The sequence below is a fragment of the Suncus etruscus genome, chromosome 10 (genome assembly GCF_024139225.1).
Source record: "Suncus etruscus isolate mSunEtr1 chromosome 10, mSunEtr1.pri.cur, whole genome shotgun sequence".
Taxonomy (NCBI): domain Eukaryota; kingdom Metazoa; phylum Chordata; class Mammalia; order Eulipotyphla; family Soricidae; genus Suncus; species Suncus etruscus.
The window spans coordinates 6,968,657-6,985,327 of record NC_064857.1 but is presented as its reverse complement, the minus strand read 5'-3'; the positions used below and the strand labels follow the sequence as shown (position 1 = coordinate 6,985,327).

Here is a 16,671-nt window from a genome sequence, read left to right as displayed (position 1 = left end):
TAGGAAAGATGGTGTCCATTACTAATCTGAAGTAACATTTTTTTTTTAAATATAGGTTGCCTTGTGTGTTTTACCAAGTTCCTGAACTAAGAAAAGCCACATTTCTTAGAAAGACATTTGACAAGCGAGGTCTTGGGTCAAGGACCCGACTAATCTGAGAATGAAGAGGCCCTAAGCCACTCCCCATCTCACCTCCTAGGAAGCATTCATCTTCATGCCCTTTCAACAGACACAAGCTCTTGCTCATGCTGGGTCAACTATCCCTTGCAGCAAATATTTATTTGGCCCTTAAAGTTGAAAACATTTAGAGTAGGATCTGCTACAATACATATTTTATCTTAAAAAAGCAAAACCCCATATTTTTTAAAGTATACATAACAAATAACAGAGTTCATTGGGGGGAGGGTAGAGGAGAAAGGTTGGAACTTCAAATTCTAACCAGTTTCTTTTAGTGAGAACATGAAAAGAATTTGTGTCCAGGGGGGATAATTTGGAACTTCCCTTTAGAGAGATCAACGGAGTGAATGCTAACAAGACAGAAAACAAGAGTGAAAATACTGGCGACTTTTAGAGAAGGATATCAGACAACACCCGTAGGCCTACCATTGAATGTGCTGATGGCCCCACACTAAGGAACCTGAGATTCATATGGTTGGGATAAATCTCTTCAGAGATCGACATTCCTTCCTCATTTCATCAGCATAGAGACCACAGAGTCCACTGATGCTTCTCTCCTCTGAAAATCTTGCTTTCTTGATCCACCATCCCAGCTTCTGGTGGCTGAGTCACTTTCCCTACCCAAGAACTACCCTCATTTGTCCTTCCTGACATCATTCCCTAGTCGCTCCTTAGAGTTGAGCCAATGCCCTGATACTGTGGAAGGTTTTGGAGCAGAATAAACTCTACAGATGTGCTTCTGTTACCTCCAGAGAGGAACCCCACGGGCCAGAGTTACTAGGTGGGAAGTTCTGATATACACTGAGGAGAAGGGAGGCAGAGAATACAGAATTTTTTTTAAACTTTTTTTTTTTATTACACAGTAAAGAATACAACAATACCTGAATCATACTTTAAAGATTCACAGGTTGACAGACCATACATTACAGTCCAACTAAGGAAAAAGGATAAACAAGAAACCACAGTTCAGACATAGTAGACTTTAAAAGCTCAAGAGTATGCTGACGAAAGCATGACGCCTAGCCCCCACCCCCCAGTGTTAGTCTACCATTAACTTGTGGTACATGTCTGAATTAAGTATTGCACAACAACTTTAATTTTTCACAAGAATGTCGCAGAACCCAAAAAAAAAAAAAATAAGAGTTAAAAAAATGACTTCAAATCTGCATTTCAACAGTCTCCAATTTTTTTTTATTCTGTCCCTTGAGGAATTCGGACAACATGGAGTCGTTTCTTTCCCTAAGTATTCCAGACGTAGGCATGCTTTGCATAAGTAAACCAGCCTTGATTTTTTTTAATCCCCCAAGACATGCACCTACACATAAAAAAAAAAGTTAGGAAAAAATTAAAAAGACAGGTGGCCCTGTCACACACAGTCTCATGACAGAGAAAAAGAGAAAGAGAAAAGAGTCAGAGACAGAGATAAGAGATAGAGGACGGACGCTCTATTCCTATCGGCGACCACCAATTCTATCCAATGAAGATAACTTTTTTTTTAAATGTGTTATACCTACAAATTATACTCTCACATAGCCTGTATATAAGTGACAAGCAAAAAAGGAAAGTAACAAAAGTTTTCTTTTCTTTCTCTTTTTTAGGATTATGAGGTCTGCATTGTTACCAAGAAGTGATATGGTTTGCAGCTGTATGAGCTTAAACTTTTGGTATCCTGGTTCTTTTGTGCCCATTTGGTTTGACTAGACCAGTTTTTGTTAGCTACTGGTGCAAAATATACATGCTGTCAGAGGTAGAGTGAAACTTTTTGCCACTGAGGAGAATGTAGCAAAACAGGAGAGGAAGAGGAGGAGGAGGAGGAGGAGGAGGAGGAGGAGGAAAGGGAAGCAGGAAGAGGAATCAGAGATAGAGCTCAGTTAGGGATTTTTTTTTTGTATTTGTTTTCACTCAGGGTGCCCTGAATTAAAAGGAATGAGACGTACTGTACTAATCCTTATTTTACACACTAGTGTTAAGAATAACAGTGCTGTTTCACATACATCACAGCTTCTAGAGATAAAGACGTGTGGGTATGACATACCTCATTTAATTTTTGGATTATTTTAACCCTTCATAGCCTAGAACATATAATAGCTCTGTAAGAAAGGACTGTCCAGTGTCACAAGCAGACTAGAAAGCAGAGTGAGGTCAAAGAATTTTGGGGAGCACCATGATAAATAGAACCCATTCAGAGCCTGGTTATGTGTTCTTTCCTTCACTTCATGCAGGTGTGCTGGTAGATAACTTCCGACATGCAGCTGGATGGCATTTATTTGCCATCATCATCAGAATGTTCAAAAGGAAAAATCCACTTAAAAATATACCTAATCTTGCCCCAAGTTAAAATAACTTGCAGATGAACATTCAGGGGGTTGATGCTAAAATTTGTTTCAGAGAACTGAAAGCAAATAAACCCATTTAAGATGGCTTCTCAGCACATCTTTAGAAGCCATGGAAATGCTACATTATTAAAATGTACAATGGCTACATTAAAAGCACAAACCCCACAAAGCTAACGGATCATTTTCAGTTTTCCAATATGCGTCATGTATGTGTAGATATGTGGAGAAGTATCTTCCCAGCACCGGAAACTTTGGTTGTCTACACAGCCTGCAGCATTGCTAACTTCTCCTAAAGCACACAACCACATCCTGGGCTAACTGTTTTCAAAACTAACAAGTAGTTCTGGTCTGGACCCTGGACAACGAAGGGTTAATGGATTTACACTAGACCTTGCTGAACACTTTTAACCTGCTGATCATTTGGAACATACTAGTGGTGCTTTTCAAAATTCTGATTTTGGTCCATCAGATCAGTCTTTGGCTGACTTCCCTTTTTTTATTTTTTTTATTTAAGAATACTGTAGAACCTGGTATTCAGCAGTGTTAAAGCTGTCATTCTACACCTCACCATTTGGAGCTCTAATGAGTTATCTTTTCTTTTGTAAAATTAGAAATACTTAAACAACCTTACAGCAATATGCATGCACTGTCTTTTTTTTAAAAGTAGGATATCTTGTTATTTCATTTTTTTTAAAAAAAAAAGTCCCTAATAATGATTTAAAAAAAAAAGAAAAACAAAAGAAAAGAAAGCAAGAAAAATCCACTGCTACTCTATGCTACAGCTAAACTTGGTGAAATGGCTCTAGCATATTAAAAAAGTTTGCTCAAAAAAAGGGGAAAAAAAAGGAGAAAATAAAAGCATGCCTAGGGAGTCTTTGTGACAGTGCAAAATACATTTATGTACATCCCTCTTACAAAAACACCAATGTTAGCATTCCGTGAAGCATGCTGGTTTTCAGGAAAAAAAATCCTAGAAGAGTGAAATAGCAGCTCCGAAAGATAGCCTTTTTTTCTTTTCTTTTTCTTGAGGACAACCAAAAGAGTCTTTTTTTTTTCTTCTTTTTCTTTTTTCTTCTTTTTTGAACTACTAGAGAAATATCACTAATACATACAGATATAAAAGCAGCATAGAAAGATACAGGTTTCTCACCTACTAGGAATAAGGAGACTAAATGTGGGCATATGGTTAAACTACAATGCATCTTCACATTTGTCCAACACATTTACAAGAAAAACACCATTGGGAAACCTCACAGGACAGAGTGTTTTAACACCAAGAGAACTACTAGTGTTTAATTAAAAATCCAAACAGGGTGGGGTTGAAAAAATTTGGAAAGGGGGCCGGAGCTGGAGCCACCATTTATTTATTTTTTTTTTGTAAAATTATTTTTCGATATAAAAGAATGAGCTGGAATAGACCCAATGTCTTACTCTGTGAAACCTTGCAAAAGTGAAGAAACGTTGAAGGGTTATTGGGGGCAGCTGGTTGGTGTCAAGGCTGCCAGAATGCAAATTAACTGCAGGCTGAGTCTCTTACTTCTCTGTGTGTGTGTATGTTTGTGTGTATGTGTGTGTATGGCCACACACACATACACACACATATAGAAAAAGGAGCCTTTTTGTGTTATGGCATAATTTTTCTTGCTGCTGTATTCATACATCCCACTGCAAATCATCTTTCATTTTTCATTTTGTTGACCTGGATACTATTTCTTTTCAGAAACAGGAAAAAAAAACCGAACATCTGTGTTTCTTTCCAATATGCTACACATCTGTGCGTTTTGTGGCGGGTCTTCCAAGTTCAGTTTGCAACCCACGGACGCAATTCATCTTCTTGTTAAAAATGTCTACCATCGCTGTAGCCAGTGCTCATGCCCTTGAGGGTGTTTCCTTTTTTTTTTTCTCTCTCTCTCTCTCCATTATTGTATAGAAAGAACATTGTGACTTTTGATATTAGCATTTTTGTATTTTTTTTTTTTTTTTTGCTTTCAACAGCAATTAGCAATCTCTTGGTTTGCTGTTTGGTAAAGCATCGGTTAATGAGGTCATCTAGTTTAAAATCCCAGCTACTGGAAAATAACAGGGAGGAGGTCAAATCTAGCATTTCATGGTATAATTCTCTGTTCTCTTTTGTCAGTTCTCTAAGGAAAAAAAGATATCTTTGTTATCCACAAATAAGTCATCACGACCCGTTACTGGCCCACTGTTTTGCTACCGCCTCAAGATACAGTTTAGGTCCTCTCTCGCTGAAGGACTGAAAGAGGAGAGTTCAGATCTAGAAAACAAACAAACAGAACAACAAGTTGGAGCATCTGAGGAAGAGGAGTGCAGTGCACACTGAGGGTGCTGTCTTGTCCTCCAACAGTTCTGAGCTCAGGTCTAACGTGGGGTGGTCTCTATCGTGGATGGGGTTCCTGGGGTGGTGGATCGTGGTGTGGCTGCTGGTGGTGTGTCCATTGGGCTCCCAGCCCCACTGTTGGGTGTGACCGAGGAGCTGACCGCCGGCGTGTCCCCTTGCTGCTGGGCTTGCAGGGTCTGGCCACAGATGTGGTGGTGCTTTTCCCAGTCTTTGTGCTGACAAAAGGAGCCACAGTACCGGGCAGTGTTACAGCCACTGCAGGTTTCGCTGGCTTTCCGGCCACAGTTCCAGCAACTCTAAAAGGAGAAAAACACAATGAAAGCCAAAGTTTACAAACCCTTCTGAGGCCACCAACACTGCTCCTCCCTGTCCAGAATTTCATACTTTTTCTTCTTTTTTCCCTTTCTTCTTTTAAATTGATATTTATAACCTCTAAGAGTCTAAGGAATCCTTCCAGTGTTGTGTTTGTTGTTTTTTTTTAATTTTCAAACAGAACTACATGACTTGAATCATCTTGTTCTGCCTCATGAATTGAGTGGGGGGGGGGGGGATGAAGGGTACTAGAAACAAACAGTTGTATGAACACTGAGTGGAAATAAAAATGATCAGACTTAAACACCAAACCCAAAATCAATGACAATAGAATCGACAAACTACAAAAACTATACACAAAAGGGACCTGTTACACTAGCAGTCCAGAGAGCAAATGAGGGAGAAATGGGATGTATGCTGGGTTGTATGCTGTATGATGTAGGGTGGAGGGAGGACAACACTGGTGGTGGGAATGGCCCTGATTCATTGTCACTATGTACCTTAAATATTACTGTGAAAGATTTGTAATTCACTTTGGTCACAATAAAAATTATTAAAAAAAAAAAGTCAGTCCAAGGAGGAGAGGTGGTAGGTGGACCCTGAACAGATTCAGGGGAGAGGGTTTGGTCCACATGTTCCTAGTAATTACTAGTATGACATTGAACAAACTGGCTGAAATGCCTTTATGTTTTTAATATCCCTGCCTTCTCAATGAGGTTATTTTCAGAGCTCACTTCTTTGTTGAGTCATATTTGAGAAATCTCTAAGTGTCTATGGTTTTAGCTTCCCCTCGCAGATATGGAAATGCGTCACTTAAGGACAAAGCTTCTTCCTCCTCTATCCCACACCAAGGAATACAGAGAACTAGAACTCTGTGCTAGAATAAGAAAATACAATTGCGTAGGTGGAGGATTCTAGTCCTTTCTCTGTCACAAGACTTGAGACTGAGGCAAGACATTTGAATTCTCCATTTACACTGCAGTTTTACAATATACCCAACAACCAAATGGCCAGACAATATCAAAGGAAGTCTTTTAATCTCAGTTCCTTGAAGGGAAGACTCTTGGGTTTGTTTTTGCTTGTGTTTTTTTTTAATATACTATACGCATAAAAAACTGCCTCTGATATATAGCAAGTACTCATACAGCAGCGAAAAAAAACAATTATGTCAAACTAGGCTTTGAGGAACAGAAATATTAAAACTAGGATACTAATTTTAATATTCATACAACGCTTCCAGCTAATTCACCCTTTACTAACTCTGGGGAATTAGAAAAGCAAAGGAAATTTATATTTTTTATTTTGGGGTCATACCCGGTGACGCTCAGGGGTTATTCCTGGCTCTGTGCTCAGAAATCACTCTGGCTCAGGGGACCATATGGGATGCTGTGGGATCAAACTGTGGTCCATCCTGAGTCAGCTTCATGTGAGGCAAATGTCCTACCACTGTGCCATCGCTCCAGCCTCAGCAAAGGAAATTATTTTAAAAAATCCTTAGATATTCTAAAAGGCAGACTGCCAATTTCCTGTGGGCCTTGCCAAGAAAGAAAAAAAGCCCAAAAGAAGTTGCCTCTGAGGTTTTAAACTTTGAGATAAATACATAATTTTACAAGTGGGCATCAGATAATTTAGCTAAACACAATTGGTCATTTAAGTATTAATTGTTGTTATGATGTTTAGCAGGAGAGAGTTGTAATCTCTTTATTCGGGGGCCATACCTGGCATGCTTGAGGGATCATATACAACAAGGATCCACTCTATGCAAGACAAATATCTTAGTCCAGTCTACTCATTTGATTTTTTTATGTGTGTATGCGTGTGGGGGGGGGTGGCAACACCCCATATGCTCAGGGTTACTCCTGATTTTGCACTCAAAAATTACTCTTGGTGGGGCTGGAACAATAGCACAGTGGTAGGGTATTTGACGTGCACATGGCCATCTGCGGCTGATCATGGTTTGATTTCAAGCATTCCATATGGTTCCAGGAGTGATTTCTGAGCACAGAGCCAGGAGTAACCCCTGAGTGCCATCAGTGTAACACAAAAACAAAACCAAAAAATTACTCTTGGCAATGTTTGGCACATGGGATTCAACCCACATTGGCTGCATGAAAGGTAAATATCCAACCCCTACCTGTCTTATTATTTCTCATGTCCCTACTCTATCAATTGAAATTTCCCCTTCATACAAGATAGCCAGTCAGACAGATAATGGAAATAGCAACGGGGCAAAGATAGTAACACTTAAAAGCAGAAACAGAATTCCCTCTTCAACATCTCACTGATGCCTAAGTGATGGCAGTCTTTCTTAAGCCCCTTACTGGTGCCTTGGTGGATGCTAGGAATTAACGGTTCTCACCCACAGGCTCATGATCAGAGGTAAACCAAAGGAGTCAAGAACAATGAGTACCAGCAAAAAGAGGAAGAAATATCAGTCAAATAAAACATCAGCCACCAATAAGAAGGTCCGCAGACTACCTGAAGTCGATCAGGAGACCCCAGACTACCTTTTTCACACAGTTAAAGTCTAACTTCATCAAACATTTTGTATGTCTATGGAGTCTTAACAAACTCAGGGGCTCATTCAGTTAACCAGTTTTACATGGAATACAATGCATGAGAGCAGATCATATACCAAAGACACAGAACAATGTGGAATGTCTGTGAGGATGAAAGAAAAGATGGCTCCAAGACTGAAAGTGACACTAACAGAGATGGTGCCCGAAAGAGTCCTCCAGGAGGAGAAAGAACCTTGAGAAGACAAATGCCTGATCAATTGACCCCATTGTTGTGCCACATGATCATTTGGTTTCTTACCCACTTTGACTTGAACTATTTTCTTTTCGACATACTGAATAGAATTAGGCAATGCCAACCAACTCCTGGAATGTGACTGAGTCTAAATGGAAAAAAAAATTTTTTTGTAGTCCTGATATTCAGGAAGTTAAAAATCCTCCATATTGTACTTATTGAGTTTTGTTTAGCTTTAGAGGTACAAGCTGGGTGGCCTCAAGCTCTTAAATATATTCTGGGGTATCAGCCCATCACCCTTGTATGCTTACTTTATCACTGCATGCAACGTGCTAGAGCAGTTTTCACATCTTCCTAATTTTTCTATTGAATGAGGTAACTCTTGCAGTGGTCCTCAAACTATGGCCCGCGGGTCACGTATTGTATTTGTATCTGTTTTGTTTCTTCATTGCAAAATAAGATATATGCAGTGTGATTTTATGCATAAGAATGTGTTCATAAGTTTTGTTTTTACTATAGTCAGACACTCCAATGGTCTGAGGGATAGTAAACTGGCCCCCTGTTTAAAAAGTTTGAGGATCCCTGTGACTTAGGGGAATCTGGAGTGCTGAAAACCCATAAGCTCAAGAATTCTGGTTTAAAACTATCAGAGTTTCTGCATGGTCTCACTCACCTATGGGTTTTAAGAAAAATGAAAGACATTCTTGCAATAATAACTTTCAGACATAAAAGAGAGAAGGACTGGAAGTTACACCTCATGAAGCTCACCACAAACAGGGATGAGTTTAGTTAGAGAAATAACTACCTTTTGAACTATCCTAATAATGAGAATGTATGAGGGAAATAGAAAGCCTGTCTAGAGTACAGGCGGGGGTTGGGTGGGGAGGAGGGAGATTTGGGACATTGGTGATGGGAATGTTGCACTGGTGATGGGTGGTGTTCTTTACATGACTGAAACCCAAACACAATCATGTATGTAATAAAGTTGTTGAAATAAAAAAATTTTTAAAAAGACTAGGAAGATAAAAAGCATCTTAAAGTACATGAACTTTCATAGTTCTTTATTCAAAATAAAGCAAAGATAACATGAGATTATACTGACACACATACTAAGGGTGCAGAAAAAAAAGCTAGAAAAAGTATCTAAGTAAAAAAAAAAAAACTATCAGAGTTTCATTCTACATCTTTTCAATGTTCACAGTTCAAAAATGACACCCAGTGAGAGAGGAGGAAAATCTTAAGATTGTAAACTATCATCAATGAGGGGTGAATTTTGTGTGCACAGTTAAAGAAATCTGAAACAGATTTGAATGTCAATGTCATAACTAGAACAAAGTGATTTCTTTCCTGCTTTACTTTAATGAGTCCCTCAAAAGTTGTGTACTTCTGATCATAGGCCTCATAAACATGACTTAAAATGTTTAAAGCTTCACCCTCAAAATTAATTTGATCACATTGCATGCATAATTGTCTCTCTAAGACCTGAGTGCGCACACCTGGGCCTGCCCTGGCCCTCTGAGCAATGAGGTAAGCACCCAGCATTTGAAATAAGGCTGAGGCTGACTAAAGCGGAGGTCTGGAGAGCCAGCTAAATCTGGGATCCAACTCGGCCAAGAAGCACTCTGTCTAAATTGCCAGAAGAAAATCCCAATTAGAGAAGAGAGACCCAGATCCAAAATAATATTTTAAGGAAATTAAACATCTAATCTGAGTCAAGTGGCTTCTTTAGGAAATACCCCAGTGCGAGTTCGATCCTTTTTCTGGCAAAGGCATGCTTTTGGCAGATGCGAGAGTGGTGACTTGCCCAGTACACTCAATGGTCTCTTTAGATTGAAATCAGATGGAGGCCGTATTCCCATTTAAGCTGATTAAGCACACAGACTAAACCAGGTAATTACAAATGCATGTGCTGGGGAGTGGAAAGAGGAGACAGAATGGGGACTTCTTTATTTTTCTAAAGTGTTTTCAAAGATGGGAACAATTTTACAAATAAAAAATGTGGACTTGTGCCAAAGGCAGAAACAGATGTTTTGGATCGTGGAGCTGCTGGGAATTGAGCCTCCTTGTCTAGCTCGCATCGCTGGGTTAGGGTTCTGGCAACTTCTACCCTGACTTCCATTCTGAAGTGATTCACTCCCTTTCATTTCCCACCCACCACTGGGGGCAAAAAACAACCTTCGGCTGTATGAAAGGACGACAAAGAGCAATTCATTTGAGCTGGTGTGGGGCAAAACTACTTTTTGTTTTTCTTTTTAACTGCTCCATGCTGCAGTGTAATGAATGTACAGGCAATTTGGCGTTGAGTGTTCAACAGAAAACTCCAAAGGACACATTCCTTTTCACAGAGCTTATTAGGAGTGGCCAGACAGAGTTCAAGAGGCAGAGAGTATGCTTTGCAACATGGAGGCTTGAGTTCAATTCTCAGCCCCACATGGTCCTCTGAGCACCAAAAGGAGTGATGCCCTGAACATAGAGCCTAGGAGAGCTTTTAAAGACCACTGGGTAGGGCACCCTTAGCTGAAAATATATCAATAAACCAATAAAGGCTCATTAGGAAGGATATTAATTTCTCTAACCATACTTGTCTAGTATGCTCAAATGCAAGACTGAATGAATGACATTCAGTCCCTCCTAATCTCTTCTGGACACAGTGGTAGGTGCAGAAAATTTGTTTTGATTTGTTTTGTTTTGGGACCACACCTGGTGACGCTTGGGGTTTCTCTGGCTCTGCACTCAGAAATCACTCCTGGCTCTGGGGACCACATGGGATGCCAGGGATTGAACCGAGGTCCATCCTGGGTCAGCTGAGTACAAGGAAAACGCCCCACTGCTGTACTATGGCTCTGGCCACATTAAAAAATTAGAATAATTTTACTAATCCAAGTCAGGTTATAGCATAGATGAAGAAGCTGATATAATCCTCTCTCCCACCTTTTTGCAAAACCACTATAAATAGAGAAATACTGGAAGACAGAGCAATGGTATAGTCAGGAGGGTGTTTGCCTTGTACGTGGTTGACCACATGATCCCCTGAGCTCATCAGGAGTGATACTTGAAGGAAGAACCAGGAATATAAGTTATGAGCACTAAGAGATACAGGCCCCAAACCAAATCAACCAGTCAAACACACAAACAAAAAGATGAAAACGATAGACTGAAGTTTTTAAATGTCTAAGTTGAATGTCAAAAGGATGTTGATACTTTGCTTTCTATCAACCATTCTGTTTACCCAAGAACAATTATTTTTTTAATTTTGTTTTTTTGATACACAGGGAAGGGACTTTCTGCCCTACAGGCCAACTGTTTCCTCTCTGGTTCTTACTATTTGGCATTTCTTTTCCAACAATATATATTCTCTCAAATTATTATAAATTGCTTCAATACTACAGATCTATAGCTCTCCACAGTAACTCTTGACAGCAGTTAATGTTCAAAATGTTAAGTGAACTGATTATCATGGAAGTTCTTCTTACATCCACACTAGGATCACAATATCTTCTATTTATATTGCATTTAAAAACTTGAAACCATTTTCTTTTTTTTTTAACTTTATTTATGGATTGATTGGTTGGTTTTGTGGCCACAACCCATCAGCCCTCAGCAGTTACTCCTAGCTCTGCACTCAGAAATTGCTCCTGGCAGACTCAAGGGACCATACGGGATGCTGGGAATCAAAGCCGGTCTTACTTGGGTCGGTTGCATGAAAGGTAAATGCCCAACTGCTGTGCTATTGTTCTGGCCCCTTGAAACCATTTTCACCTATATTGAAGCTTAAGAAAATGAGATCTGAAGAAGTATCTTAGATAGCAAATGGCTTGCTGAAGATTACAGAAAGAAAATGATGTGGCTAATGTCTGTTTCAAGTCTTTGAACTGAAACCAAGTACTTTCTTAAATTTCATATAGTTTTCTTCAGCTCTTTCCTGTTTGATGAGAACACTCTAGAAACCTGACTGACTCCTAAAATGAGGCAGATGTTGACCTGGAAAGTTATCTGTACCCTATAATAACATTGTGCATAATGGAAACAGCTTCCAGTTCTGAAGAGCTCAGTGTGGTTGATTTGGCTTCATTGCCAATGGTATCACCTGATGGAGGGACTGAACTACATCCATGCTATCCAGTAACTTAAATTCTTGGAACAACACTGCAAAGCCGGAATAAGACCCACAGGGTTATTCAGGAATATGTCAATGCTAACCACAGTGCCTGAAGTTCAGTAGGTGGATCCTAACACAATCGCCACAAACACCACATCCTTTTGGCACTGGCTGAAAGAAAAGAAGACTAAATTGAGGCCTTGCTCCAGAGCTAGCACAGACAACCCTCACAAGTAGAAAGTTCTTAAAGCTGGATATATTTTACAGTGGGTAAGGACTTGACTTGTATATAGAAAACTTGGATTTATTCCCCCCCCCCCAAGAAAATATAGTTCCAAGAGCCTGCCAGGAGTGATTCCTGACTCAGAGCCAGGAGTAAGCCCTGAGAACTAGCCAATACCGCCCCCCTTGTAAAAAGAAGTGAAGTTCTAAACCTAAGCATGCAACTAGAGACACCACTAGTATAATAACAAAACACAATAAAATAAATAGCATTATTTTATTGATTAAAATAATTAAAATATAATTTATTGTTTCTAATAAAATAAAAATAATTAATACAGTATGCTTCACCACATCAACCTTTTCCCTTGGACCTACTATCCTCAAACTTGGTGAATATTCACAACTGAACATTTTCCTATCCTTTTTCAATATTCCTTACTGAAATTTGTTCACTTGGTTTCCAAGACATTATAAAATTCTGCATTTCTGAGACCATAATTTGTTTTCTTACATTCGTTTTCCTTCAGTAACTGGGGAGTTCAAGATGGTGCCTGACAGAAAGAAATAGTTGCCCTCCTGATAGTCTCCCTTACCAGCTGTCATTTCCAACTATCTCACTTATCTCAACTTGAGGCCAGAGAGATAGCACAGTGATTGGGTGTTTGCATTGCAGGTGGCTTACCTAGGATGGGCCCAAGTTCAATTCCTGTCATCCCATAGGGTCCCCTTAGCCTGCCAGGAGCAATTTCTGAGTACAGAGCCAGGAATAACACCTGAGTGCTGCTGGGTATGGCCCATTTAAAAACAAAAGCAAAAACACCTGGCCCTCAAGCTTTCTCCTCCACTCCTAAATCCTACTAAAATCTGATCTCTACCTGTCCTGTAGCTCCACTGGAGTACATCAGTGTCACCCTCAGCAGCATTACCCAGCCTTTACTATTTTTGACCCTGCAACAACTCAGCACCAAGATCACAGACCTCACTACCAGTCTTTTCTGCCTTTCTAATCTCCTGGCTATTATCAAAATGCTTTACTATTTGTCCTGTTGGATGGGTTGTACCTCTTTCATATTGCTCATTTGGGTTGTTCTCAGTTCCTGGTTATCCTTAAGCATTAGAAGGAACATGATATTTCTACAAAAACCTTAATACACAGAATTCCACAATACTTCATTGTGATTTGGTTCTACTTAAAGACGTATAGTCTACATGAAAGTAGGGAAGTTGATCTATTCTCTATGCATTGCACTATTGCAAGATTTAGTATAACTTAGTAATTTGTTATTGGGATAATAAATACATAAATGAGAAGTTATTTAGCATCACATGTATCAGATAAAACTCTGGAGATATGATACAAAAATAATTTTTTAAAAATGTCTATTAATATCTGAGAACATTTTTAAAATGAGTGGCACTTATAGGTAATGAAAATGTTTTATTTCTAGTTACTATAATGGTCATACCTCACATTCCCCCCCCCCCAAAAAAAAACAGTTTTCAAAAACTTCAAAAGCTAAAGAAATATTAGAGTAGGTAAGATCCTTGTCTTGCATGCAGTTGATCTGGTTCACCCTTGGAACTCCAAATGGTCTGCAAGCCCATCTAGAAATGATCCTTCAGCTCAGAGTCAAGAGTAAGAGCATGAGTGAGTGTAGACCCCAAATGTAAAACAAACAGGAGATTTTCAAATCATAATGCTATGTGAGCCTTAGCTAGGGCTGAAAGATTAATATACATGCCTGTAAAGCAAAGAATTTTGAAAAATACCTGAAATGTCTTCTCTCAAATGCACCTGCTCAAGTAGACAACCTAGCAAATACCCTCTCCCATGCCAGAATCAGAGGAGTTGGATTGGGGAGTAGAGCACTGTTTCACTCTAAGAAAGCCAACCAAAAGCTGCTATGGTTCTGTCTCAAAGGGCCTGAAGAAAGATTTAAGATGTCTTGCAAGCTTCACTGAACAAGTGGCCTTTATCTGTGCCTTTCTATTTAAAGCTTCCCATTCTGAAGGGAAGGAAAGAGCATGGTGCAGAAAACATCGATCTGCTTCAAAGTAGTATTCTCCCTCTTAATGAATAGAATCCTAGGGAAGGAAAGAAGCATGTACCTCTATATTCAAACTAGTATGCCAGAAGAGACACAATGAACTGGACCAAAAGGTCCACAAGGTCCAAAAGGACCCCAAAGTCCACCAAGATCCAGACTGAAATGGACCTACTGCCAGAGACACTTCTTTGTTCTCAGTCACTATTGTTCTGAGGACAATCAGTGATAGGAATTTAGAGCTAAAGAATTAGTTCTTTCATATCTCTCTCAAGTTTTTGGTCAAACCAAAGTGGTGATCAGGGGACCCAGAATTTCTTCTGAGCAATTCTCAGCCAATTAGGCCATCAGAGTTCAGTGTTTAAAGCCAACAAGATAGAGCTACTTGGATCCTACCATGCTGCAAACAACCAGGGCCATCTGGTGGCTATGGGATTCAAGGCTCTACCCAGTGTTGTCTGGGAGGCCCTCAGTGCTGGAGACTGAATTCCAGGAGCACCCTAATCTCTATAATATCTCCCCAGTTTTCTCACTACTTTTACAAAGCTTTACTAAGATTACTCTAACAGGATTAATGTATCCTACCTACTACTTATCATATACATCATTTACTAAAAAATATTTTTTTAAATGTTACATACTAATGTGAAGATCTTATATATTAAGGGTAGGTTTTAGAAAATAAATTACATGTCTACAGATGTAGACATGCTAGAAGTGATCCTGAGCAGAGAGATAGAAATCAGCCTTAAGCACCACCAGGTGTGGCCCCAAAAATGTAAAAAAAAAGAAAAAAGAAAAAATACAAAAAATACAAAGCTTATAGATAATAAGATATATATATATATAGATAGATAATAAATAGAAAAAATACATGCTGTTATGGGCAAAATCCAGAAATTTCATTCTTAATTATTTCCTGGACATCTATCTTTACTTTTTAGTGGCCAACAGATCTTCAACCTACATAAAAGCCCTAAAATGTGTATGTAAAAATAAGAGTGTCAATCAAGGCAACAGTCAGGTCTCACAATAACAACTTAGAACAGGACAATTCTATGAGATGCAAATAATTTAAAAAAATTTTAAATAAATTAAACAATGTCCTTAAATATGTTGATCACAAGATGCCAATAAAATTAAATTTATATCTAGCTTAACTTGACATTGAAAAGTCAGCAGTTAAAAGGGAAGATATACTTCCCTTTGTCGCTCTTTTCCTGAAACTTTTTAATGCTGAAAATCAATTCCTTTTGTCCCCTTGTTATTCATCTGCTACACATTAAATAGAAACTCTGGGCACTGAGTGATTCTTGCATGGTCTTTCATCTACAGGGAAGCCTGGTACAAATTAAATTCTTACTCTTCCTCACAAATTATAGATATGGATTGTACTGGACCATTGATTTATCTGTTAAGGTTTTTGCTAGGTCAGCTTGTTGTGGCTGACTGTCATTCTTCTCGAAAATACCTTTGGATTGAGGATTATGGTGTTGTCCTAATGTGGCATGCTACAATGTGCTTGAACATTAGAGGCACTGGGCTCTATATCATGAGTTGCAAAGTGTTCAGTAAGTTAAGTACCTAGATCCCTCAGTTGTGGTTTGAGACACACACACACACACACACACACACACACACACACACACACAGATGCTATGAGCTGACCACTTGATGGCTCTTACAAATTTTATGGAAAATTTAGCCATTTGTGTATGTATATATGTGTGTGAAAAAATGCTCTTAGATCTGAGCTATGCATGTGCACATGCATGATTATGTGTCTACAAAATGGCCATAGTAATGGCGGAAAAATCTTTTTTAAAAAATCTGTGCAAAACTTGCTACCGCATTTGAGAAAGAACAGTAAGGAAGTGATTTTGAGCCTTGGTATGATATCTTTAATGATCACAATCCACAAAGGGCTGTTAAAATTCTTCTACTGGAAGGAAAACACACAGAAACATATATGTGAGACTTGTGTCTAAATAATCTGAGGAAGTTATAAGAATTTCACTTTTAATCTCTTAAATGGCGTGGTTTGTTACCCACCCAATGTATCAGTTGATCAGATATTGACCATCTAACCATGAACCTTAGAACCCATCCTTGGAATCAGCATGGTTTTCTGCACCAGCATCAGGAATCAAACTTCTACCTGAGGAGGCCCTAATGCTGCCCTGGCATTGACTTGCTCCAGGATGGGGTTGCATGACATCCCAATGACTAACAAACAACAACAACTTGCTTTCAGGGCAGGTTTTCCTGCCTTGTCACTAACAGTGAAATGAAATCAGAAGATGCTCCATGACACCCCATAGGATATGTGCAAAAACCAAGATCTCTAATTACAGAAGCCTGACTACG

The 16,671-nt window shown here is 39.1% G+C and overlaps 1 protein-coding gene across 3 annotated transcripts in view; it reads right to left on the bottom strand.

The window, feature by feature from the left end:
• Positions 1 to 1,008: 1,008 nt before the first annotated feature.
• The window catches only part of RUNX1T1 (RUNX1 partner transcriptional co-repressor 1), a 177,147-nt gene continuing 161,484 nt past the window's right edge, over positions 1,009 to 16,671 (bottom strand). For all 3 annotated transcript variants that reach the window (XM_049782120.1, XM_049782119.1, XM_049782121.1), the window contains one exon: positions 1,009 to 5,168. In XM_049782120.1, the coding sequence (XP_049638077.1) occupies positions 4,893 to 5,168 (276 nt within the window). In that variant the 3' untranslated portion in view covers positions 1,009 to 4,892. The remainder of the gene's footprint in view (positions 5,169 to 16,671) is intronic.